Source organism: Pempheris klunzingeri, chromosome 17, assembly GCF_042242105.1.
Source record: "Pempheris klunzingeri isolate RE-2024b chromosome 17, fPemKlu1.hap1, whole genome shotgun sequence".
NCBI classification, from domain to species: Eukaryota; Metazoa; Chordata; class Actinopteri; order Acropomatiformes; family Pempheridae; genus Pempheris; species Pempheris klunzingeri.
The window spans coordinates 15,057,838-15,082,674 of record NC_092028.1 but is presented as its reverse complement, the minus strand read 5'-3'; the positions used below and the strand labels follow the sequence as shown (position 1 = coordinate 15,082,674).

Here is a 24,837-nt window from a genome sequence, read left to right as displayed (position 1 = left end):
ATGTAGTGGAGTAAAAAACACAATAGTTGTCTCTGGAGTAGAAATTAGTAGAAAATGGAAATACTCAAGTAGAGTACTTTAATGGTATTTGAATAAAAGTGTACTGTCCCATGGGTAACCTTTGATATTACAAAAAGTTTGCCTATGATGAAAAATCATCCCCTGTGTTACTTCTTTGTGAAGATGGTAAATCATTTTCGGCAGAGTTTTTAAGACTGTGACGTGCACGTGAGGACTACTCGACGTGGGCGCGTACATGGGCGTGGTCACACATGTTATATCATCAGTAATTCAGAAATGGGCGGGGTCAGCGACGCCGGTAAGCAGAACGGAAACTTTGTGAGCAGAAGCTTGACAACGCAGCAGGATGTACGACAGCCACCACAGTGGGTCTAACAATGAGGTAAATAACTTGTAACTAAGCCTCAGTAATAATAATAAAGCTTTAAATAGTTGGCTAACACTGAAGAACAAAACAACTCGCTATAATGTGAGACAGACTTATATTCAGATACGAGCTTGCAGGAAGTTTGTTGTTATTGCCTACTCCTGTGTACCACGTGTCTATTAGCTCATTTACATTTGATGAACTGTACATCTCACAGGAATGTGTCTGGCAGTCAGACTGTCGACATCTAGTTCTTTTTATGGACAGTATTGTAGGTTTCGATGCAACCTCTCCACATGTTGCTGATTGTTGTAGCTCTCTACTTATACTTTGTCAAAGGCACTAACAAAATAGGTGGTTCCTCTGAGCAATGTAGCTGTTACAGGCTATTGCATCCATGGCTGATACATTGGCCTGTGTGTGTGTGTGTGTGTGTGTGTGTGTGTGTGTGTGTGTGTGTGTGTGTGTGTGTGTGTGTGTGTGTGTGTGTGTGTGTGTGTGTGTGTGTGTGTGTGTGTGTGTGTGTGTGTGTGTGTTTTTTCCACAGCCGCCAGAGGCCTGGGTCCAAATGTAATGGCCACATTTGTGACAAGGTGGCTTCTGTCCATCTTGCTGGTTGACCTGGCCAACTGCGTTGCTCCAACAGGTAGGCTTATATGTTTAGATAATCTATTCCTTTATTAGTCCCACAACGGGGAAATTTATAATGTCACAGCAGACATAAGGATATATTTAAAAAAAAAAGATGTACAGCTACGGTAGATGATAGAAAAATAGAAAAAACATAGTGTACAAGTGGGGGGTATTACAAAGTCAGATTTAGGGCAGTGTAGTGCTCTTGAGTCTGACAGGAAGGAAAGACCTGTGGTTTTGCTCCTTCACAGACAGACACTGTGACTCCAGTGCTGGTGTGTCCATCGTGGGGTGGGAGTGGTTCTTTCGCATGGCTCATAGCGTTGCCATCCTCCTCCTCTCCCTCTCACCACCTCCACTGTGTCGAGGGGGCGACCCAGGACAGAGCTGGCCTTCTTCATGAACTTGTCCAGTCTCTTCCTGTCCGCAGCGGTGATGCTGCTCCCCCAGCAGACCACTCCATATAAGATGGCTGATGCCACAACAGAGTCGTAGAAGGTCTTAAGCAGTGCCCCCTAAACTCCAAAAGAGCCGAGCCTCCTGAGCAGATAGGGTCTGCTCGGCCCTTTCCTATAAAGTACATTTGAGTTGTCAGTCCAGTCCAGTTCATTGTGTAGGTGAACACCCAGTCCACAAAGTCCTGAGTTAGTTCTCTGTACTCCCTGTCATCTCCATTGATGATGAGGCCAAATATGGCAGAGTCTCTGCCTCAAGTATTGCATGGTTTATTTCCTCTTATTCTTATGTGCTTTTACTTGGCTTGTGTTTCTTTTATTTTACACTCCACTGCCTTCAGAGGGAAACATTGCCCTTTTTACTCCACTACATCTATTTAACAGCTACAGGATGTAATACAACTGTAGGCTACTTATTTGCAGAGTAGATTTTTGCATAAAAATACATAATCAGCCCGTAAGAAATGACATACTTGAGAATAAACTACCCAAGTATGTCAAATTAGCTCTGTTTCAAGCAACATGAAGGAGTTTGTCGAAGCTTTGTTTTCACTTTTTAAGTAAACTCAATAAACAGTAGATGCACTTTTAAGCTGAGACTGATGATGTCTGTGCTGTCAAAACTAACCACAATAAGGAATGGTTATGTTCAGATTACATAAGGCACTATGTGGGGGCAACTTTTCCATGTGGGTTGCTGAAGGTTAGGTAGAGGTTAGAATAATTCTAGCAACGTAACATTTCATCAAAATATATATATATAACAATGAATGATCCAAAAAACAGTTCAAAATATAAATACAAATTAATTTTCTTTCGTCATGCTTTTTGGCTCCAACACACTACATCAAGTTTCACATGTTTTTAGAAAGAGCTCTTGTGCTAAATGTGCAGGTCACATGCCCATAAGGTTTCTTATATGTAGAGTGACCCGATATGAATATGCACAACTGTCTGTATTTAAGAAGAAGCAGTGACAAAGGTGGGGCGCAGTAAATTGGACCCAGCATGACAGCATGTGCTCATTTCCTGTTAATGTTACTGACAGCGTGCTTTCCTGCACCTTGATGTGTGCATATTGCATTGATCGCCGCTAAAAGTGGTTTGGCTTATGAGAAGTGGCTGAAGGTGACACTCTTGTGACGAATTGAAAGAAAGGAGTGTGAGTTTTTGCGTAGTATGGGCGGATGTATGAGTGAACAGGACTGTTTTTGCCTTTGTCTTGTGGTTAAGCTCACTTTTTCAATATATTGCTTTCTAGCTCTCCCTCTTTTTCTCTCTTTTGCTATCAAGACAAGCATTATATGCCTAAAGCCACAACTATCCGCAAGAGTAAAACTGGACAGTAAATCAGTCTTGTTTTACCTGTGCATTTCTTTGGTAGTTAGTTTTTGTGACTAATATCCTTGAAGTTTCCTGCAGTGGGTCAATACCGTTGCTTGTTGTGACTCATTGTGGTGGCATTTTGATTTAGACATTTTAGTGTGTGCCACCGTCTAGTGTGTGTCACCGATCTAATGGATCAGATGGATTAAAATAGCTCCTCATACAAGGCGTTAAGTGGTGTTTTGTTTACGAATTCAAACCTGTGTGGTCTTCAGATGGCACGGCTACAGGGCAGAATACTACGTTACCAGTTTATTCGTTACACCTAAAACATAATGTTTTATTTGAAATTATTTTTTATGTCATTTTTCTTATGTTGTTAAGTGAGCATTCAAGTGCTATGAACTGAAAATCACTACTCTTTACTGTCTTTATTTCTGCAGGTCCTCCTGCTCGTCCCTCTAGTCCTGAGTGCTATATCCCATGTGATGACAGTAACTGTTGGGAAAATATTCACTGCACTTGGGATTCGAGGCCGGACCCTCAGATCCCCACTGACTACAGCCTGCACTGGGCAAATATTGAGTAAATTCAACCAAATTTATTCTTTGTCTTAGTCACCAGACAACTTTTTTGATGACAATAATCTGGGAGAAGCCTTCTGAATTAGTTTTATTCCTCTAGTCTTGTCTTATCTTGTTTTCTAGGGAGGGACATGTGAACGCTGGGACCAGTTTGAGCGGATTAATCCATCGGGTGCACTTTTCCAGTCATGGTGAACTGCGTGTTTGGGTCCAGGCTAAGAACCAGCACGGTTCTGCCAGATCTCAGGAGGTTGTGTTTAATACAGCAGATATCGGTAAGTCAGTCCTGCACATTCAGGTTCATAAATACAGACACAGATAATAACCACATTAATAATGATAATAGCACTATGTGATAATTGATCTATTTCAATGGAAAATTATGGTACAGACTTGAAATGTATCTTTCAAATTATTGATTTTGATTTAAGTGATGTTTCATATTGAGTTGTTTTTGGGTGTTTGTCTCGGTTTCTAGTCAAGCCGCCTCCTCCTAAAGTCACATTGAGCCAGCAGGACACATTAGAGATTTACTGGGCATCCACCTGTGATCAACTGGAGCTCTCTGTGGGACTCTGCAATGTGCGACGTCGGACTGAGGCAGACCAAGTCTGGTTTGAGGTGCTTGATTTATTTAGGTTTTGTTTGTCCACTATTTTCCTTTTCTTACTCCACACTGTGTAATGGAGTATGTTAGCAGTGTAATTGAGTACATTAGCAGTGAGGGGACAGTGCTAATAAATGAATAAATGAGTGAGTTAATGTCATGTAAAGATGTAAAGATAATCTTTCAAAAAAACGGTATCATGTTGACTGACCTACACAGGAGGAGGATGGATTCTACGCCAGCTATATATTGGACAGTCTCCAGTCCTGCACAGTCTATGAATTTCAAGTTCGCTGTGCCTGTAGCACTGGCTTGATGAGTGACTGGACTGAAATCTATAGCATGAGCAGCCCAGAGACGGGTGAGTCCACATTTGAGACATGGTCACAAGTGTAGCATTGACAAAGAACTTGATAAATGTTTCCTCTGTTTGTTTTATGCTGTCTTTAACTGTTCGGTTTAAAACGGTTAGATGAGGACATTATTACACTTTCATATATGCTAAATAAGAAAAGACGAAGATGAAATGGCAAATTCTCATTTTTGCATTATGATTTTTGTACAGATTGAACAAACAATAAATGGTAAGTAGTGAATTTTAATGGTGCTGATGGGTGGATTTGGTTTCCATGGACAGAGGCAGGTTGGCTGTTTCCCAATGGATTCAGTCTTTGTGCTAAACTAAGCTAAACGGCCCCAAGCTGTGTCTTCATATTCACTCTACAGACATGTGGCAGTGACAGTGTGGTATTGATCTTCTCATCTAATTCTCAGGGAGAAAGCAAATTCCCAAAATGTCGAACTACTCCTTTGAGTAGGCATATGACTGGTGACCTTCTTCGTTTGATAATCTTTAATATTTTAATATTTTTAATATGACACAGTATGCTGACAGTAGTAAAAGATTAAACAGAAGGCATAGTGTAATCTTTTCTCTGCTACAACCATGAACGACTTCTCTCCCTCTTGCTGTCTTTGCTCCTACCTTGTTCAGTTCCTGTTGGAGAGCTGGATGTATGGAGAGACTGTGGGATATCTGCTGCAAGCTTTGACTGTGCTCTGACATGGAAGGTAGGTACACAAATCACCCACAATCATTATTCTCTGGTTAACATAATGAACTAGAGGTTGGCTTCATGCAGACTCACCCCTGGCTTTGCTCTCCTTCCTCTCATCCCATCCCAGAGGCTTCCTCAGGCTTGCGGTCTCATTCTGGGATACGAAGTCACATTAGTTTACAATGGCGGCACTAAGGTGCTGATGAATGTGTCCACGGCTGAGCCAGTTGGCCCGTTGGTGTGTGATGAGAGGCAATGTCGATTCACTTCCTCTCTAAATGGTGTATCGTCTGTCAGTGTGTCAGCCTACAACGCTCATGGTGCAACAGTGCCTTCTTATCTCGCCATGCCAGTACCAGGTATCAGTTGCCCAGACTGTCAACACTAGCATGAAAAGCTATGGCTTAAAAGTTATGGGTTACGATCATTGAAAAATTATGGTTTAATAATTACATATCAGTATGAATTCATTCCTTAATTCTTTCATTTGTATATCTCCTTTTTCTTCGGCTGAGGAGAACTAACAAAACGCTTGTCTCTTACTCAGGTAAAGAGAAAAATGATCAAACTATTGACCTCAAGATAACTGAAGAGTACCTCAGTGTGTCCTGGGCAGTGCCCTCTCAGCTCTCTGACAACCTGAAGGAATATGTGGTGCAATACAAACAAGCAGGATGTCCCCCTGGCCAAGGATTTGATTGGGTCAAAGTGAACAAAAGCCAAACGACAACAATTTTTAAAGGTCTGTTTGATTTGGTTACTTTCATAGTCATGCCAGAGGTGACGAGACGTCTTGTGCAACAATGCTGCCTAAATATTTCAAAATGGCTGTCTTCCACTGATGTGTGTCTCCACCTACAGGTCAATTTAAAAAGCACACACTCTACCAAGTGTCCCTGTTCACAGTATCATACAGCAGCGAAGTCCATCACCTTTCATCTGCTGTTGGCTATTCTCTTCAAGGAAGTAAGTATTTATGCATTGTTCTTTGTTTGATTTTTTTTTTTTTTAATACCCTGTTTAGCTGATTTTGACCTCTCATCTCTCAAGATAAACTTGCAATCCTGTTACTTTTCAGCCCCCCCCAGAGTGCCATCCTTTAAGGTGTTTTCCATGGCCACTACACATGCTACCGTGCTTTGGGAGCCGGTTCCCCTCTTCGAGCAGAGAGGGGTGATTCTGTACTACCAAATAGGAGTGGACAGACAAAACGGTACAAAGTGACCATGTATTGTACAACACAGTTGTAGTAATTAGGTAACCTAGGAAACGTGATTTTGAAGCAAAGATTGTGTCATAGGATCTAATATATTTGTCATCAGATCATCTTTAGCCATGCTAGCAGCATGACATCAAAAACATGGCTCCAACTTTTTGAAGGATTGCCATGAAATTTTGTACAGACAGTCATTGTTCCCCGCTGATAAATCCTACTAGTCATCCCGCAAACTTTTCTCTTGAGCACAACCATGGTTTTCAGTGTTTCCAGCAAAATATCTCGCCATCTATTCGAGAGGTTGGCTCTAAGTTTGGCACTGGCATTCATGATTTCCAGAGGATGTATCCTCATGGCTTTAGTTACAGACTTTTTCATTCAGTGCTGCCATGAGGGTCAAATTTTTTGCTTTGGGCCCTACTTACATGATCTGTAGCGCATTATCTACCATGCATAAGGGCCTGTCCAACTTTTGCTTATTAAACGGCGCTTAATCTGGGCTCAAAGTACAACATACAACAAGGTTGTATTTATTCTCTTTATTAATCTGGCGCACCTGGCGCATTGCTATTTGAATGGTGGATGCTGCAGAAACAATAACAGACTGTCTGCTTGTTGTGCAGGCTCACAACAAGGCTAGCAATTACAGTTCCGCTTTGCACTGGGTGTAAAAAGATGTAAGCCTTTTAAGTAAAATGCCTCAACAACAGTTAGATGGATTGCATTGAAATGCGGCACATGCATTCACGTCCTCTGTCCATTTTCACCCTGTTATTTGTCCTCACGTGAATGGAAGCAAACAGTCATAACACACTTCTAGACCGAATACAAAAAACTGCTAAAATAATTAGAAAAATTCAACTTAAAAAACAGCATCAAGTACAACAACAAGACAATATGTAACACGATACCAAATCAGCTTTCCCTCACACCAGCTTATCATGATACAGGAGTCTGTGGATGTGCACAAAATCTGTACATCTGTCCGCTGCTCTCTGATTACCATACCTGACTCTGAAAAATGTGTCTCTCCCAGTGTACAACGTGAGTGCATCCCCACAACACGGAAATAGGACTTTCAAGCTGCTGCATCTGAATCCAGGGCAGGCGTACGAGGTGTGGATAAGAGCTGTGACTGCAGCCGGGCCAGGAGAAAATGTCACCACACGGTTCAGCGCAAACAACCATGAAGATTATGGTATTACTGCAATATATTTTAACTGTTTTTTGGTTGAATGTGACAAGGTTAGGATGGAGGTTAAGGAGTTTTTTTTTTAAAGTGATGTAATTTAAAGTTTCTAACAACAAAACAGGCTTAATTGGTTTATCTCCTTCATCCCAATTCTCTCCCTCTCTTTTTCCAGCCCACTTAACACCAGCCCTGGTTGGAATAAGCGTTGCAGTTATGATATGCTTTATTGTCTTATTCAGGTGAGATAATCATATTTAACAAGTTGTCTTTGCTTTATGTTATATTCCTGAAGCTGTATTCTGCTAAAGGGTAGCACTGTGGTGCAGTGGCAGGTTTGTGGTTTGAACCTTGAACCTTTCCTGTTTGGACATGTTCTCCCTGTGCTTGCGTGGGTTTTCTCCGGGTGCTACGGCGCCCTCCCACCGTCCAAAGAGACGCAGGTTAGGTCCATTGGTGACTCTAAATTGCCCGTAGGTGCGAGAGTGAGTGTGAATTCTTGTCTGTCTCTATGTGTTGGCCCTGTGATTGACCGGCGACCAGTCCAGGGCGTACCCCGCCTCTCGCCCCAAAGTCAGCTGGGATTGGCTCCAGCCCCCCCTTGCGACCCATAAGGATAATTGGTATAGATAATGAATGGATGGATGGATGGATGTATTCTGCTATATCTATCTGATCTGCAAGCGTGGTACATCACAGTTGTTTTCCTATTTGTTGGTAAGTGCTTCGACTATCATGCAAGAATTTGGTGTTGTACATTTTCAGCTTACCTTTAATGACATAACACTTGGGATACTTTTATAAGCAAAAATACGAGTATTTGATACTTGGGTGCTAAAACTGAGCTCATAGACTAAGAGTAAAAATTTGATTACTTGATTCAAATTTTCATGAAATCTCATATGTGATGTGAACATTGAAGCCATGAATACATTAAAGGATAACTCCACTATTTTTAAACTTGGGCTCTATTTTGACATATGCAAACCCGCCAGACTTCATTGATAAAAACGGTAATTTTACCTTGCAGAACACGGCATTGGCTATTTTATTGCTGCCTTGATTGTTTAGTTTGTTCATGTTATTCTGTTATACAGATAATGTGTTGGATCCACACTAACCCTTAAAATACCAAAGCCACACAAATAAACAAACAAACAAACTGTTTTAAACAGTGATGGACCAGCACCTACCAAGTAGAACTGTTGTTTTTGTCAATGGAGTCTGGTGGTGAACCAAGCAGTTAAATTGGTAATTCTGGTCAAACAAGAAGGATCTTAGAGGTCTGTCTCTTTAGGGGTCCTATCTGTAATGTTGTCAGGCACTTCAATTAACATCTGAGCCTGTCAGTGGCATAAACATGTACTTTCAGTGGCCATACTTTGATTAATTGCCTCAAAGGATTACATTGCATTGTAGCTCATTCACAGCCAGTTCCCTGCTGGGGTGATCTACTGAACCAATTCTAAAAGTTTTTCTACCTACCACACATTTCTAACCCAAAACATGTCACAATAAGGCCCAGGTTTAAACATACCAGAGTTATGAGTTAAATGTTCAAGTTTTGATTATGGAGAGTTTATGTGTTTGTGAACTGTGTCTCACGTTTTTGTTACTCCTGTGTGTCTGCCAGTGCTTGTCGGGGGGAAGGCAAAGCGTGCCCACTCTTTCCTCCATGTTTAAATGAAAAAGTGCCAGATCCACGCAATAGCCACATTTTCAGACAGAAGAAATTCCAGGTGAGAGACTGACCAAAATGACAGGACTTCTTTGTCTCCTGTGAGCCGCGGTCTTACCTCGGAACAGGCTTTACACTGATTGTTCATCTTGAGTAATTATTTTGTTATTCCACAGATAGCTGCTTATCCTGTTAACAGCCACACGCTCACTAATGTAGTCAAGTCCTAGTTTGTTATTGTGTGTTACCAAAATGCCAAAAAAACGTTTCTCTGCGTGATCTCCCTGTAGATTACTGACCCCGTGGCTTGGATCCGCATTCCCGTCTATGAGCCGCATCCCAAAATATCTCTGTTGGAGGTTGTTGAAATCCAGTCCTGGGCTCTCAAAACCTCTGAGAAAACCTCCAACCCCGATGGGTTAAATAGGCCGGCGGTCGAAGACGATCAGAAGAAGGATGATATCACAGAGGAATGTCATAGGAAACACCGCAGAGATGGAAGAGAGGAGTACAGTAAAATGGTTGACTCGGATGAGGAGAGGGACAGGGAGGAGAAGGAGGAGGACAGGGAGGATTGCTGGAGCTCATCGGGCGAAGAACCGTCCACGTCAGGTTATGAAAAGCACTTCATGCCCTCTGCTTTGGAAATACTGAAGGTCTGATGATGTCTGAACGTTGGCTCATTAAGATTCAGATCTGTGTTGTATCTGATTAAATGTGCCTCACATTTTTAATATGGAAATGTGATTTTTGATATTGAGTCTGTGGAAAGGCGTCTGTAGTCGCTCTCAGCAGGAGCTTGGAGGGCGGCCTCAGGTCATTGGGGGAATTTGTTTATGAAAGCTAATCACAGTCAGACAGTCCCTCTTTCTATGCTGGCTTCCACCTTTTGCATTTTATTGTTTCTTATTTGGTGTAGCTACATTTGATTATTGTTTGCCTCACCGTATAGCATTCACTTTTCCTGTTTCAGTCTTTCCCAGGTGTACTCCCCCATTTTTGTCTTATGTTGAGCCTGTTTGTGAGAATATAAACCAAAAGTAGTATTTAAAGAGGTTTGTCACTGAAATTGATTGCACCTGCTGAATGGATACATCTGTAAATCAGAAATGGCCCTATAACCTAGAAGGCCAAAACAACTTTTGCTACTTTGAAACAATTAAATGTCAGTGTTAAAATATCAGGTGCTACTTTATATATTAATGCAACATATCCGCATCCTTATTTGTTTGTTTATATTGTTGCACCTTAAAACTTAAGAGTATTTTTTATACATATACAGAACTGCTGTGCATAATTGAATAAACAATTTTAATAAAAGTCTGGCTGCAGAGTTTTTAACTAATTCAGTTCACTCAAGCGACAACACAGTCATGCTGGTTGAATAGTATGTATCATGACTCTATGATCAGCACATTTCCATTACAGTCATCACATGGCCATAATAATAAAGTATTAAGTACGATAAAACATACAGCAACACATAACTCATATTACCTTATTCAACAGTGTCACATTTACAGAACAACGGATAGTGAAGGCGCATATTGAATTCTCTACTAGAAACAGTGTTGATATACTTTTATAACCCAGTAATAGAAAATGACATGAGCATTTAGACAACTTCGAAGTAAACGTCGAACAAAATATAAGAAAAATGCAATATCTTTTTGATGATTTTTTTTAAGACATGTTTCATTTGATGTTTGGTCAACTAAAATAACAAGAGTTGAGCACGTTCATCATATTAATTTATATTATTGCGTTGCACCCATAGAGCTCACCCACATACTGCAGATATTTTTTAGTTCTAAATGTAAACTTGCCGTGTCATTATTATTTAATCCTCACCATTATTATTTCTACAATTTGTTTGTTTTTAGACCGACTTTATTTTTGGTGTGTGTTTATTTAATTACAAACCCAATATTTTAAAAATGTGAAAAAAGCAAAGGGGTTTCCTTCCTGCAATCTCGCGTAGTTAGCGAAATGTGTACCGGACGGAAGCCGCCATAGGTCAATTTCAATCGGCGTGCTCATTTGAACAAGAAGAACCGCTACGAAGCACGGGAGCAGAGCGGCCCAGTACTAATAATTCAACTTTCAAGCCAATATTGTACGTATAGTATTTGTACTCTTGTACTTTGACAAACATTTTAGGCTTTATAACGTCGATCAGACCGCCGCATCGGGTAAGGTGTCCGGAAAAAGCGAATATCAAATCTAGTGTCCGTTATATAGCATTAGCATGGCTAGTAGCATTAGCATTGTCAGCCAAACGCTATGCTCAGAGGGCTTAGCGGCTAGCAGCTAACGCCAGCTTTGCAAAACGTGTTCACCAAGTTTGTACCAAATACCGGCCACCAACGCTGTGTGAGCCACCGTGTCTTACATGTCCACTCGGATGTTAGAGTTTTTCTAAAAGGGCGAGTTGCTACAGGGCTAACTTTGATTAGCAGGTGGCGGTATTTTCCTGTTTTTCTGCCGGGCACATTGTGACCATCCAGCCTGGGACTGCCCTGCCGACCAGGCCTGAGTAAGAAGGACAACTTTGGTAGCATCGGGTCAACTGAGTGTAGACGCCTTAAATCGTTTATAACAAACCGAGGAGTTAATGTGTAGTGGGCGTAAATATGAGAGTCAACTAACCAGTGCGGTAAAATGTAACTAGGTAAATCTCACGGGCGGCTAGCTTGGACCTGGATAAGGCGGCCCCGGCTACGTATGCTAACTTGTTCCCTGACAACTTTTCTCACACTCCGATCAACCGCAGCTGAACACGACCCCCCCTCAGGTAAACCACGAGCACCAGGCCCACGTGTTGCACAGGACGATGTTGATATTTTAAGGATTGATATCGAGGCACAAAGCATTTCTGTAACTTAGACCAGCGGACCGGGTGGCGTGGGGGTGGGGGTAGGATTAACTGTAGCGTTAAGCCGGGTCACAGAGATTTTAGCTGGTCGTGTTGTCTAATGTCCTCGTTTTTGTGCCACAAGCCGATTTCCAATTACAATTTTAGGCGTTGGCATGCTGGGATTTCGAGGCCAACCTTCCTGCGTGTTTATTTTACCCCTCAAATTAAACAAACTCAAGTTAGGCCGCCGTCCACATTGAACTTACACCATGTGCACCCTCAACTTCCTGCATGCCCCCCCCCCGTTACCGCTTCCTTCCCTTTCATCCTCCACCACCTGATACATGGGTAGATTAGATTAAAAAACAGCAAGTAGTGTCTGCAGAGGTTTATATAACTTTAAAGATTACAAAGCGGAGCCCCCTTTTTTAATAGTGTGTTTCAGTGAAATGATGATTACATAGTGATCTCAATAAACAGCCAATAATACAAGGTTAAGGTTTAATGTGCAACTTATGTTTAAAGTCTGGTGGTAAAGACGTGTGTGTGTGATTATAGTGTAGTAGCGTACAGCATGAACGTGTCTGTTCATCCAACTGAGCTTCACGTCTCTTCCTATCCATACATGTGCATGGTGGACTTTGGAGATGATGCATCAGAAACATCTGACTTCCACTGATGGTGTTTGTATTCATACTGTCTGATCCAGAGACCACTTGCTTACCTAATTCTCCTCAGTTCATTTTAGTATTCTATGTGAATTATAGAAATACATTGGGAAAACATGTTGAGAACTATATTAATGTGTGAATTAAATCCCATGTGCGTGTGTGTTTTTCAGGATGGAGTGGCAGCCAGATGAGCAGGGACTCCAGCAGGTCCTCCAGCTGCTCAAAGACTCACAGTCGCCCAACACAGTCACGCAGAGAGCTGTCCAACAAGTATCCTACTATGCTGTCATCAGCGGATAGTGGGCACAGTAAAGCTAGTTAATGACTGTTCAATGACCTTCATCATTTTACACCGGCGCAAAGGGTTTTTAACCTCTACCACCTTCATTTATTGTTACTACTGCCATATTAGCAATGTGGAAGTGGAGTGTTTGCCACATGTCCAGGGTTTTTGCTGTAGTTGTCCAGAGTGAAGGGACCAGTAGTTGTTCACGTGCTGGTTGCAAGCTCACATAAATGCACTTTTATTGCAGCCTTTAAATCTCTTTACCCTTTTAGCTGTATTAATGTGCAGAATTATTATAAAGAATAAACTGCAAAACTATTATTGCTTGTTGGAAAATCTATTTGGGTGACCTGCCCAAAAATATTGTGTGTGTGGAAAAGATTTTATGTAGAGAAACATGTAATTCCTTCCCTTTTTTTAATATTTTCGTTATTTAGCAGAGAGGTCAATGATTTGTTGCGTAATAGTCCTTGACAGCTATGCCAGAAACTTGAACAACTCAACCAGTTCCCCGACTTCAACAACTATCTCATCTTTGTCCTGACGCGACTCAAAACTGAAGGTGAGTAGCCAGATGCGTTTTCTCCTCTAAAACACTTCCAGATCATTGATCCACGAGAATAAATGTTCCCATGTAGCTGATTGTACTGTGTGTCACACTGGGGTCAAATACTGGATGTGTTGAAAAACCTGATTTAATTTAAAATTTGTGGTTATTACATAAATCTGAAGAGCCCAACACAACTATGTACGTAACACTTCTGTTACAAAATTGTAACGGCAGCTTTATAGACCTTCCAGGACATTGTAATAAACGCTACACAAGCTAAAAAATATGTTTTGAATGAATGTCTTTGGTTATAGGTGGGAAGTGATGTGTAGTTAAAAGCTCACATTTCCTTTCCCAAGAATGAGACTTAAGGTTTTGTTCACCTTTCCCCAATATTGTATTCATAATTATATTAATATTGTGGCACCTGTCTTCGCTTCTCTACACCTCCTCAGACGAGCCGACTCGCTCTCTGAGCGGTCTGATACTGAAGAACAATGTTAAGGCCCACTACCAGAACTTCCCCTCAACTGTGGCCGACTTCATCAAGCAGGAATGTCTCAACAACATCGGTGACCCCTCACCGCTCATCCGTGCCACCATTGGTGAGTTGGTTTGTTTTGATGGCCGTTTTTATTTTATTTTTCTTATCACTGGTTATGCTTTTTTTGTGGCTTACTCCTCTGACCCTCTACTCCCCTCCTGTTGTTAGGGCTGGGTATCGTTCAAACATTTTCAATACCAATACCATGCCAGCGTTATTAGATCTGCAAGCATGCTGCCTGCTTATTGGCTCGTGGACACTGATGAGATTTATTTAACTTTATTGACACTTGGCACTGAACGACAAGGCATCTATTGAAACACTAGTGTCAGAGCCATTCAGTCGGTGCCATAAAAGTATCGCAGTTCGGTGCCCAGCCCTACCAAGCCGTTACCCTCTGGAGCTGATGCATAAAAACACCACCTGAGTGCCTGTGAAGGTATTTGTATTCATACTGTCTGATCCAGAGCTGCTGCAAAGGCATCCGCCGATAGCTCCGTTAATTATAAACCTCCATCTGAAGTCTGTTATCTTCTCTTTCCGTCTTGCGCCTTTAGGCATCCTGATCACTACTATCGCCTCCAAGGGAGAGCTACAAACATGGCCTGAGCTGCTGCCCCAGCTCTGCAACTTGCTCAACTCTGAGGACTACAACACCTGCGAGGTCTGCACGTAACCTGCTCTTTCTAGATTCTCCTTTCTCTTCCTCTTTATGCTGTGAAAAGCAGAGCAACTCACATCCACACAGGTGTTTTCACTCATTCTGGCAGATTAGATTTCTGTTTTGAGTTGAATAAAACACTTCCACATAATATATATTTATTGTAATATAGAAATGGGCAGGGATGAGCCTTAACTATTTTTTGTTTTGAATGATTTTTGCTCATAATACATGCTTGAAAACCTTTTAGTGACACTAACACTGGAAAACTTATAATCCTTCACACACAACATGGGAGAGCAGCAGTCCTCTTGACAGGCTAATTATCTCCAGTATAGAGTTAGTGATGTGTTCATTTTATTAAGATCAGACACATCATAGGGAATGCACATGTGTAACCAATAGCGTTAATTGTCGCTCTGTCCCATTTCGATGTTCTCGTTAACCAACATGCACATTACTACAACCGGTGCGCTTGATTGGAATATTGGCTGATTAGTTCAAGTTACAGTTTTATTGTCATCTGTGTATGAACCACTGAAATAAATTCTAATTGCTCAACAAAATGTAACTTGCATCTGTGTTTGACACCCAAAAATATCTGCGAGAAAGCTTTGTGACTAAAATGATTTCGCTAAGACACTCGGCTGAAAAGCAAAAGGCTGCACTGTGCACTCAGTGCTTTGGCTTTAGTTGTATTTTCTGATGCAGTCTCGTTCTCTCCTCTGTGTCCGTGTACGTTTGCGTGTGATTTGACAGCCTCTCTGTGTGTGTCCGTGTCTCAGGGCTCGTTTGGAGCACTGCAGAAGATCTGCGAGGACTCGTCGGAGCTGCTGGACAGCGACGCTCTGAACAGACCCCTCAACATTATGATACCTAAATTCCTTCAGTTCTTCAAGCACTGCAGCCCCAAGATTAGGTACATGGGGGTGGGGGGCTCATTTCTGATTGCCGTCCGTCATTAGTGTCTGGGTGTGATGCATAATAACATCTGACTGACAGTGAAGGTGTTTGTATTCATACTGTCTGATCCAGATACTGTGAGCGTACAGTCACTTCACCTCCTCACACTGTTAGAGCCTCGAAGAGTAAAATTTGCTGACAGGATTCTCCCCATTGCAGGTTTTTTTTTTCATAGAGGGTGGCATTTTAACGGTTTTCTTGTTTCAGAAACAAGCTCAGGCGGTGCCAGCTTGACTCTGAATACTAGTTTTGTGCTTACACTAACATAAGCGCTGTGTAAGTTGAGGTGCTTTTAAATGTTCTATTATTTTGGGGGGGGAAGGCGACCAGAGGAGGCACATGGGTTTGTCAGGACTAATATACAGTATACATCCCCTGAATAGGTTTTTAAACTGAGACTAGCATTTTAACACAGTTTCATCACTAGTCCGCCTCTCTTGATGACCCATGTGTTTAATATGTTACACTGACCTCATCAGTTTTCCTCTTGTCCCTGCAGGTCTCATGCCATAGCCTGTGTGAACCAGTTCATCATTGGCAGAGCACAGGCCCTGATGGACAACATTGACACCTTCATAGAGGTGAGCTGCATGTTTTGAATAGCAGACCAGAGAAACTTGCTTGTTACTCCCTCTTTTAAAAAAATAAAATAAATAAAAAATTGCTTTGCTCTGATTTTCCTATTCATCCCAGCCCTGGTTTTTGTTTTACCTCCAGTTATAAATAACCTTCTTTCTTGTGTCATCTCTCCTCTCCCCTACTAGAGCCTATTTGCGCTGGCAGCAGATGAGGACTCTGAGGTTCGTAAGAACGTGTGCCGAGCCCTGGTCATGTTACTGGAGGTCCGCATTGACCGCCTCATCCCCCACATGCACAGCATCATCCAGGTAAGTGTTGGACAGCTGTCCATGTAGTTAGATGTGAGAGGACATATTTCACTCCACTCAGAATGACTTGTAAGTCCGTCTGGCATCTGGAAATGATGAAACACCCAGCTCATTGATTTACAATGATACCTATATGTTCCTATATCTCTGATCCAGATTTGCCAAACCTCTGTGCTTTTCCCTTGCTCCATAGTGGTATTTTTTTTTCTTCTCGAATCCTCACTCATGTTTTGGTGTTGTCAGTTCACACTTCCCAGTCTGGGTCTCAAACACGTACTTTTCTTATCTGGTGCAGTACATGCTGCAGAGGACCCAGGACCCCGATGAGAACGTGGCGCTGGAGGCCTGCGAGTTTTGGCTGACTTTAGCAGAGCAGCCCATCTGCAAGGAGATGTTGTCCGGACACCTGGTTCAGTGAGTAGCATATTAACTAGTGTTGATGCAGTGAGTAGCATATAAACTACTGATAATTTGATGCGTATTCTGTACGGATAATGTAAGATGACAATTTCAGGATTCGTACAAGGTCTTTTAAAGTCAACATAATCTGATGTTTCATCAACACAATCACTCATGTAAACCAAGAATTTAATTAGAATGAATATTTTAAACAGAAAAGAGATTGTTCCTATAAAGCAATTTTTTTTGGTACCTTTTTTAAAGTGCTTGAATTCTACTCTTTAAAAAGGTGTGTGAAACCCTGCAGTATTTTCCTGAATGGTTTTTGTTCTCCCTTGGCATCTGGAAATGATGAAACACCCAGCTCATTGATATACAATGATACCTATATGTTCCTATATTTTCTGATCCAGATTTGCTATTCAAAACAAAAGTTCAACTTTTAAAACGCCCATATGTCATTTAATACATAGTCTGTCCCTTCTTGTGAACTTGTGCATCGCATTTCTTGGCTGTTTTGACAAAGCAAGTCTCCTTCTCTCCCCCTTAATGTAGGCTGACACCTATCTTGGTGAATGGGATGAAGTATTCAGAGATAGACATCATACTATTAAAGGTGAGCCCTCTCTTTGTCCTTGTATCGCTCTCTCACACAACCTCCTTCAGATATATGCCCTTATGCACGCTGCCAATGGAGGTCTGTGTCATGATAATATAGCTGATGTAAAAATCCGTGTCTGTCCAGGGGGACGTGGAGGAGGACGAAGCAGTACCAGATAGTGATCAGGACATCAAGCCCCGTTTCCACAAGTCGCGCACAGTCACCTTGCAGCACGAAGGAGTGGAGGAGGAGGAGGGGGAGGACATCGAAGAAGATGATGACGACGACGACGACACGCTATCCGACTGGAACCTACGTAAGTGGTGTCGTAATGTGTATTAAACGCTACTGTGCATTTCGCTGGCCTTTTTGGGCTCGAATCCATCTTGCTTTCTTTGCAAGCTCCAGTTTATCTCAAAACGGAGGCATTTTGAACTGTGTTGATTCCTGAAAGTTCCAGAAATTGTTGGACACATGGCATCTGGAGGTGATGAAACACCCAGCTCATTGATTTACAGTGATACCTAAAGTTCCTATATTTTCTGATCCAGATTTGCCAAGCCTCTGCACTAAGCTTTTGTCATGTCAGCTCACACATGTATTTATCTCTTCTCCTGGGACCCCGCTGAGAACGTGGCACTTAAGCTCAGCCGGTGGAAACACAGGACATCTTACTCAAACAGCAGCCTTTTTTTTTCTTTTTTGCAGATGTTCTTCTGTTTGTATTGTCGTGACGTCCACTGGAAATACAGCTTTAGTGTTTTAGAAAAACCGTTTGCCATGTTTTGGTTTAACAGATGTAATTGGGTTTTTCTGTTTGGTGTAGGAAAGTGTTCAGCCGCGGCACTGGATGTGCTGGCCAACGTGTTCCGTGACGAGCTGCTGCCCCATCTCCTGCCGCTCCTCAAAGGCCTGCTCTTTCACCCCGACTGGGTCATCAAGGAGTCCGGCATCCTGGTGTTGGGGGCCATAGCTGAGGGTAAGTCTCACAGAAACTACAGGTCTGTTATCAGAGATCACTTAAGTTAGCGGTGTCTGACCTTTTTATTATTGTAAATAAAGTAAATATAGTTAAATTGTTTCTCTACAAACCCCCAAAATATTGTACTACAGGCTCCTGCTCATAACAGCTGGGTAGTCTGATGTACACGTAAATAATCTCAGTAAATCCCCACCTCCACCTGAACAAATGTCTCCACTTTAGGGATAAACGTTCGAGGGTGAATCCAGATGCTCGGCACAGAAGTTGCTACAGGGCAGTGCTGAGAGACAATAATGAGTCATCTGGAATGACCAGTACATGTTCCACTGACCCAGTTAAAACCACTAAAATCTAAGAGGATATTGTCTAATTGGATTAAAACCGGCAAATAGAGCTTTTTCTAAAGCCTGTCTGCACATGTTCATACAAACATGCGTGTGTCATCATTAAATGTGCAAGCATGGGTAATTAGATCTGGAGATAATGCCGCATCTTTTTCAGCCAGCCTCTGTGGAAGGTGTTCACAGTGAACACATTTACGTGAAAAGTGACCGAAATAGTTTTGTAAAATGGGGGGGGGGGGCTAAAGAGAGGAGTTCGAAACCACCCACAGCTGACCAATCAGACACGTGTAAGTGCTGAACTGTCTGTTTCTAAAAGTCCATCTACATCTGGAAATGATGAAACACCCAGCTCATTGATTTACAATGATACCTATATGTTCCTATGTTTTCTGATCCAGATTTGCAAACCCTCTCTAATGAACAACAGTGATAGTTTTTCTCGAACACTACTCATTTTTCTGTAACATGTCAACTCACATTTCCCAGTCTCAAACACTCTCTCTCATAATCTCCTGCAGTGCATGCTGCAGAGAACCCAGGACCCCGATGAGAACAAGGCACTGAAGCTTTCTATTGCTATCAGAGATCTTGTTCTGACAGCTTATGAATATCCATGTGTCTCTGACAGTAGGGATAACATACAATGAAATTGTCTTATTCCTTTCTCTGTCCATGCCTCAGGCTGCATGCAGGGCATGGTGCCCTACCTGCCGGAGCTGATCCCCCACCTCATCCAGTGTCTCTGTGACAAAAAAGCTCTGGTGCGCTCCATCGCCTGCTGGACCCTGAGTCGCTATGCACATTGGGTGGTCTCCCAACCCCCAGACTCCTACCTCAAACCCCTGATGACGGAGCTTCTTAAACGCATCCTGGATGGCAACAAGAGGGTGCAGGAGGCCGCCTGCAGGTGAGCAGCTTCACACTCCTCTCCTGTATGTGGATATGATGAAAATCCCAGCTCATTGATTAACAATGATACACTTTGTTCCCATATTGTTCTCTGATCCACACCCAGCATTTATCATTCCCAGACTGGAAGACCTGTATATCGAGATTAAATATTTCCATCCTAACGTCCTTTAATCTTTACTTCCTCTTAGTGCGTTTGCCACCCTGGAGGAGGAGGCCTGCACGGAGCTGGTGCCCTACCTGAGCTTTATCCTGGACACGCTGGTGTTTGCCTTTGGGAAGTACCAACACAAGAATCTCCTCATTCTCTACGATGCCATAGGAACTCTGGCAGACTCAGTGGGTCACCACCTCAATCAGCCTGTAAGTACCTGTGAGATTTAGACCTGCACTCTCAAGATCACATTGACAAAGAGCAATTTTTGTCATGTTACTTATAAAATGGGTTTGATAATTTGTTTTTGCCCCTAATTCAGCCTTAAGTTTAAAGAAATAGGTTGACATTTAGGGAAACCTGCTTATTCGCTTTCTCTGTGACACTAATAAGTGAGTTGTAGATGCGGATTTGTCTTTGGATTGAAGCTAAATGGCTGCTAGCTCTTATATTAAACAGACAAACGAGAGCGATATCAGTCTTCTCATATAACTCTGCAAAATAAAGACGTGTGATTTAGGCATCACCGATCCTACCAATTTATATTGTTTCTCAGGAGTACATTCAGAAGTTGATGCCCCCCCTTATTGCCAAGTGGAATGAGCTGAAGGACGAAGACAAGGATCTCTTCCCGCTACTAGAGGTGAGAGGTGACTCGATCTTCAGCAGTGCAAGTATTGCTTTAAAAATACATCATGCAAATCTTCCTGAATCACTGACCCATATTAGATTTAGATTATCTCCGAGCTTTTCATATATTAATAGCTCTGTCGCACTGAAAAAAAAAAAAAACACAACAGAATTGTTGCTGCTGTCAGGAGTCTCTCCTGCCAAAAAAAAACACAAATTGCGTGCCTTCTACAAATAACGTTTTCTCTTCCAGTGTCTGTCGTCAGTAGCCACCGCCCTGCAGAGTGGCTTTCTGCCTTACTGTGAGCCCGTCTATCAGCGCTGTGTCACATTAGTCCAGAAGACACTAGCTCAGGCTATGGTGAGAGTGCACACCCACGTCCACATACCATTAATATGTCAAGTACTAAGGGATCTTTCACTTTAACATGGAGCATGCGATGTAATTTGTCTGTCCAGATGTACAACCAGCACCCAGACCAGTATGAGGCTCCTGACAAGGATTTTATGATTGTGGCCTTGGATCTGCTGAGCGGCCTGGCTGAGGGTTTGGGGGGTCACGTGGAGCAGCTAGTGGCCCGCTCTAACATCATGACCCTACTTTTCCAGTGCATGCAGGTATGAGGGAGTGTGTCCACATCTTCTGTGGGTGTGAAATGCACCCGAACGTGTATCAGGGCGATTTATTCTGAACTGTACAAGTATACTGTTAAGCTGTCCCGTTTGTGTCGCAGGATACTATGCCCGAGGTGAGGCAAAGCTCCTTCGCTCTGCTGGGCGATCTAACCAAGGCGTGCTTCCTCCATGTTAAACCCTGCATTGGTGAGTGTGCTTCATCAGAGAGCTGAGTAATTCTGCCTCAGACAGATTGAATTACATCACCTGTCCTCTGCTTGTCTGGCATTCGGGGAGAATTACAGACGGGTGGTTGTAAGGAATTATGTGCGTGTGTAAGTGATTGTATTATAACCGCTGTGTGTCCGTGTCCTCCCTCCAGCTGAGTTCATGCCCATCCTGGGGCTCAACCTGAACCCAGAGTTCATCTCGGTGTGTAACAACGCCACCTGGGCCATCGGAGAGATCTCCATGCAAATGGGTGAGTAGACCAGAAGGCATCACTTCTGAAAACAAGCGCCCAGTATCTTTCTTTGTTGATCTCCTTGTACTTGCAAACACCCGTTGATAACAATGATGGCTGCGGGTTTGAATTGAACCTTTTTTAAAATATGGAAATATAGTGACCAGAGTGTTGTTCAGGACTTCTGCAACAGCAATCAGTAGATAAAGAATCCAATGTCACAAGAAAGGTGTCCAGACCACTTTGTATTAGTTGTCATTTACTGCATTTTTGAATATATTTCAACATTCAAACTAAAAGTTAACTTGTGTCATTTTATTGTAAAAGAGTGGATTAGATTCACACAACTAAATGATTTAGTATCACAGCAGATATGTGATGTCATTAAATTATTGATGTGATTGTGCAATAACAGTATTATGTTGCATAATGAATGCAGTGAAGTATTCTCAACACATTTAATACTTTTCTACACATAAAGCAAGTGTGGTTGTTGGAACAATTTTTTATTTTTTTTTTTTAAATGTACCATAAAATGGGTTTTACTTCTTTGAAGAAAGTGGCAGTTTTTAGTGCCACGCCTTGTAATCGCCATGAATTATCCACACTGCTGATGTTTAAAGCTGTGTTTGCTCTCTGTCACGTGTCTCTCCAGGTGCAGAGATGCAGCCCTATGTGAGCATGGTCCTGCCCCACCTGGTGGAGATCATCAACAGACCCAACACGCCCAAGACTCTGCTGGAAAACACAGGTACACAAACGGTCGTTCACACAGAGCTTTAGTCTAGGGTGTGTTTCAGACGTTACAAATGATCTTGTGGTCACATCAGGGAATGAATTGTTATTCTTTCGTGTTACTGTGTGCAGCCATTACGATCGGCCGGCTGGGTTACGTCTGTCCCCAAGAAGTGGCACCACAGCTGCAGCAATTCATTAGACCATGGTGAGTCACGCCTATCAGTATTATTAAGAAATCAATGTTGTTTAGAATAAGAAGGAATGTGGTTTTATTAGTTCAGAAAAAAGCAAAAATTGTTGGCCTTTGGGAAACAATGAGGAAAAAATAAAATAATCGATGGGAAAACTCAACTTTAGCTCATCAGGAATACCAGTGGAAACTTAAACGAGTACCGAATGAATAGTTTTGCCTTTTGTCTCGCTCAGGTGCACATCGTTGAGAAATATCAGAGACAACGAGGAGAAGGACTCGGCCTTCCGGGGAATCTGTGTGATGATCGGCGTCAACCCTGCTGGAGTGGTGCAGGTGAGGTGTTGTGTTTTAAAGCTGTCGGGGGGGGGGGGGGCTACAGGGGTGAGAGAGCTGAAGGAGCTCTACCTCAGTGTGTGATGAAGTAACACGGCCTCTCTGTCCAGGACTTCATTTTCTTCTGTGACGCTGTGGCCTCCTGGGTCAATCCCAAGGACGATCTGAGAGACATGTTTTACAAGGTGAGCGCCTCATCACAAGGACTGATCCCGTATCGTTGCACACGTTGATCTGATGGACGGATCGGATCTCACTTTAGATAACTACTGCTGTCAGTAAAATGTTCCCTTCCCATGTGTAGTGCTGCTTCGCCACACTGTGATGATCACTTATCAGACATTCGAAATCTGATTACATGGTGCGGATGACTTTTTGAATCTGAGAAGTGTGGGCAGAGCTCTCTGCAAATGGAAGGGGGGGGGTAGATTTTCACAACATTCAAGTCAGTGCTAGGATAGTTAGATGAAGTTAAGATGAATCGCAATCTCATCTAGAGTAGCCGGGATTGGCTGCCAGAGCCATAACGAAGCCGTGCCTGGGGGAATCAAGGCACAACTGTTCAAGCTTAAACCAGCCATTTTAAGTATGTAGAGAACTTCCTGATGGTTTCTGTTTTCTCTTCCAAGATCTTGCACGGCTTTAAGGACCAGGTTGGAGAAGAGAACTGGCAGCAGTTCTCTGAGCAGTTTCCTCCTCTGTTGAAGGAGCGCCTGTCGGCCTGCTACGGCGTCTAACCCAACAACCCCCTGGTCGACACAGGACACTGGCCTGTTAGGTACGTCCAGCAAACGTCTCTGCAGCTCAGCTCTGGAAATGATGAAACACCCAGCTCATTGATCTGCAATGATACTTTTTGTTCCCAAATGAATTTTCTGATCCAGAATCACACTTTTTTCCCCCCCCGAACCATTCACATCAGCTTCACAGAATGTGATTGACACCTCTTTTCTGTGTTCCTCTGCTTGTCTCCTCTCCAGGTTAATGTAGGGGAGGGTTACTGGGGAACTCATTGCACTGCCCAGATCGTGGGGAGAAACAAGAGCTGGAGGGATGTGACTGGCCTTGATCCCCCACTCAGCGGATGGTCCCCTTTCCCCCCGCGCCCTGTGTGTCTCTGTGAGGGAGGGTGGGAGGAGGGTGGTGGGTGTGGGAGGGTAAACTGGGGATATACATATACCTCTCGGATTAAACGCCTCACTAAATCCAACACTCAAAAGTGACTTTCGCCAACAGCACCGCAGGGATCCTAGGTAGGTGAGGACAAAATAGGGGCTGGCTTTGACCTCCCATCCTCGATTTGATTACTCTGTTAAGATAGGGTGGCTGGGAGGGGAGGGGGGTGTCAGATAGGTACATAAACAGGAATTATCTGAACCAGCATCGGGTGCCACAGTCCCAAATACCACAATGCACAGTCCTTAGAATGACTCACACGTAGATGTGTTTAAATAGGCTCGTGCCTGAGGCTAAACAAAAAAAACCAGACGCTTTTACTATGTAATGATGCAGGAAATGTGCACAAAGTTTTTGCACCTTTTATGGCGAAATTGCATAAACCATTTGGTGTGCATATATATGGGTCTTATTCTCTTTGTACACTCAGCTGACTTTAGTTTCCTTCCTCTTCCCTTGGTTACTGAATTCCTTTCGCATCACAGGTTTATTTTTCCTCCCCCCCCGTCTCATTTGAGGCCATAAAAAAGATGCAGTAGGTCTGTCCTCTAAGGTTTTACCGCCACAGTAACAAGTTATTGCATGGCATATGATCACCTCTTTAAGTGACGCATGTTTGAGTGAACGTCTGTCCCGTTGCTCACTTGATTTATCCCACGAGTTGTCGTCTGAATGGGGAGGCTGCCATAATTTGAAGCTGTCAGGTTGCTTGGTTCTTTTGTCCTCCCTTTCGTACATATTGTCTAA

The 24,837-nt window shown here is 42.7% G+C and overlaps 2 protein-coding genes and 1 non-coding gene across 3 annotated transcripts; all 3 read left to right on the top strand.

The window, feature by feature from the left end:
- The first annotated feature begins 348 nt into the window (after positions 1–348).
- On the top strand, positions 349–10,422 carry il12rb2l (interleukin 12 receptor, beta 2a, like). The gene is made up of 15 exons (XM_070847970.1): positions 349–403; positions 936–1,034; positions 3,246–3,387; positions 3,510–3,661; positions 3,865–4,007; positions 4,213–4,354; positions 4,988–5,064; positions 5,179–5,410; positions 5,599–5,793; positions 5,913–6,017; positions 6,130–6,264; positions 7,304–7,465; positions 7,632–7,698; positions 9,090–9,195; positions 9,425–10,422. The coding sequence occupies exons 2-15, from the start codon at positions 962–964 to the stop codon at positions 9,794–9,796; spliced, it is 2,103 nt and encodes a 700-aa protein (XP_070704071.1). The 5' UTR covers positions 349–403; positions 936–961; the 3' UTR covers positions 9,797–10,422.
- A 753-nt stretch (positions 10,423–11,175) lies between these two features.
- On the top strand, positions 11,176–24,019 carry LOC139216259 (transportin-2-like). Its single transcript, XM_070847347.1, has 25 exons — positions 11,176–11,250; positions 12,833–12,932; positions 13,435–13,510; positions 13,954–14,103; positions 14,600–14,706; positions 15,489–15,622; positions 16,166–16,247; positions 16,431–16,553; positions 16,849–16,967; positions 17,508–17,568; positions 17,698–17,869; positions 18,380–18,532; positions 19,561–19,786; positions 19,980–20,151; positions 20,499–20,585; positions 20,826–20,933; positions 21,032–21,190; positions 21,307–21,394; positions 21,570–21,668; positions 22,306–22,401; positions 22,518–22,593; positions 22,815–22,914; positions 23,025–23,099; positions 23,544–23,692; positions 23,895–24,019. The coding sequence occupies exons 2-24, from the start codon at positions 12,834–12,836 to the stop codon at positions 23,649–23,651; spliced, it is 2,670 nt and encodes an 889-aa protein (XP_070703448.1). The 5' UTR covers positions 11,176–11,250; position 12,833; the 3' UTR covers positions 23,652–23,692; positions 23,895–24,019.
- On the top strand, positions 12,633–12,700 carry LOC139217402 (small nucleolar RNA SNORD41). Its single transcript, XR_011585612.1, has one exon. It is a non-coding gene; the product is annotated as a small nucleolar RNA SNORD41 (small nucleolar RNA).
- Positions 24,020–24,837: the final 818 nt, after the last annotated feature.

Bases quoted from the DNA above. Each gene is read 5' to 3' on its own strand.
- LOC139216259 (XM_070847347.1), top strand. From the start codon at position 12,834: ATGGAGTGGCAGCCAGATGAGCAGGGACTCCAGCAGGTCCTCCAGCTG. The intron at 22,402-22,517 runs GTACACAAACGG...TACTGTGTGCAG, and splicing joins GACTCTGCTGGAAAACACAG to CCATTACGATCGGCCGGCTG. The intron at 22,915-23,024 runs GTGAGGTGTTGT...CTCTCTGTCCAG, and splicing joins ACCCTGCTGGAGTGGTGCAG to GACTTCATTTTCTTCTGTGA.
- il12rb2l (XM_070847970.1), top strand. From the start codon at position 962: ATGGCCACATTTGTGACAAGGTGGCTTCTGTCCATCTTGCTGGTTGAC. The intron at 5,411-5,598 runs GTATCAGTTGCC...TCTCTTACTCAG, and splicing joins TCTCGCCATGCCAGTACCAG to GTAAAGAGAAAAATGATCAA. The intron at 5,794-5,912 runs GTCTGTTTGATT...CTCCACCTACAG, and splicing joins AACGACAACAATTTTTAAAG to GTCAATTTAAAAAGCACACA.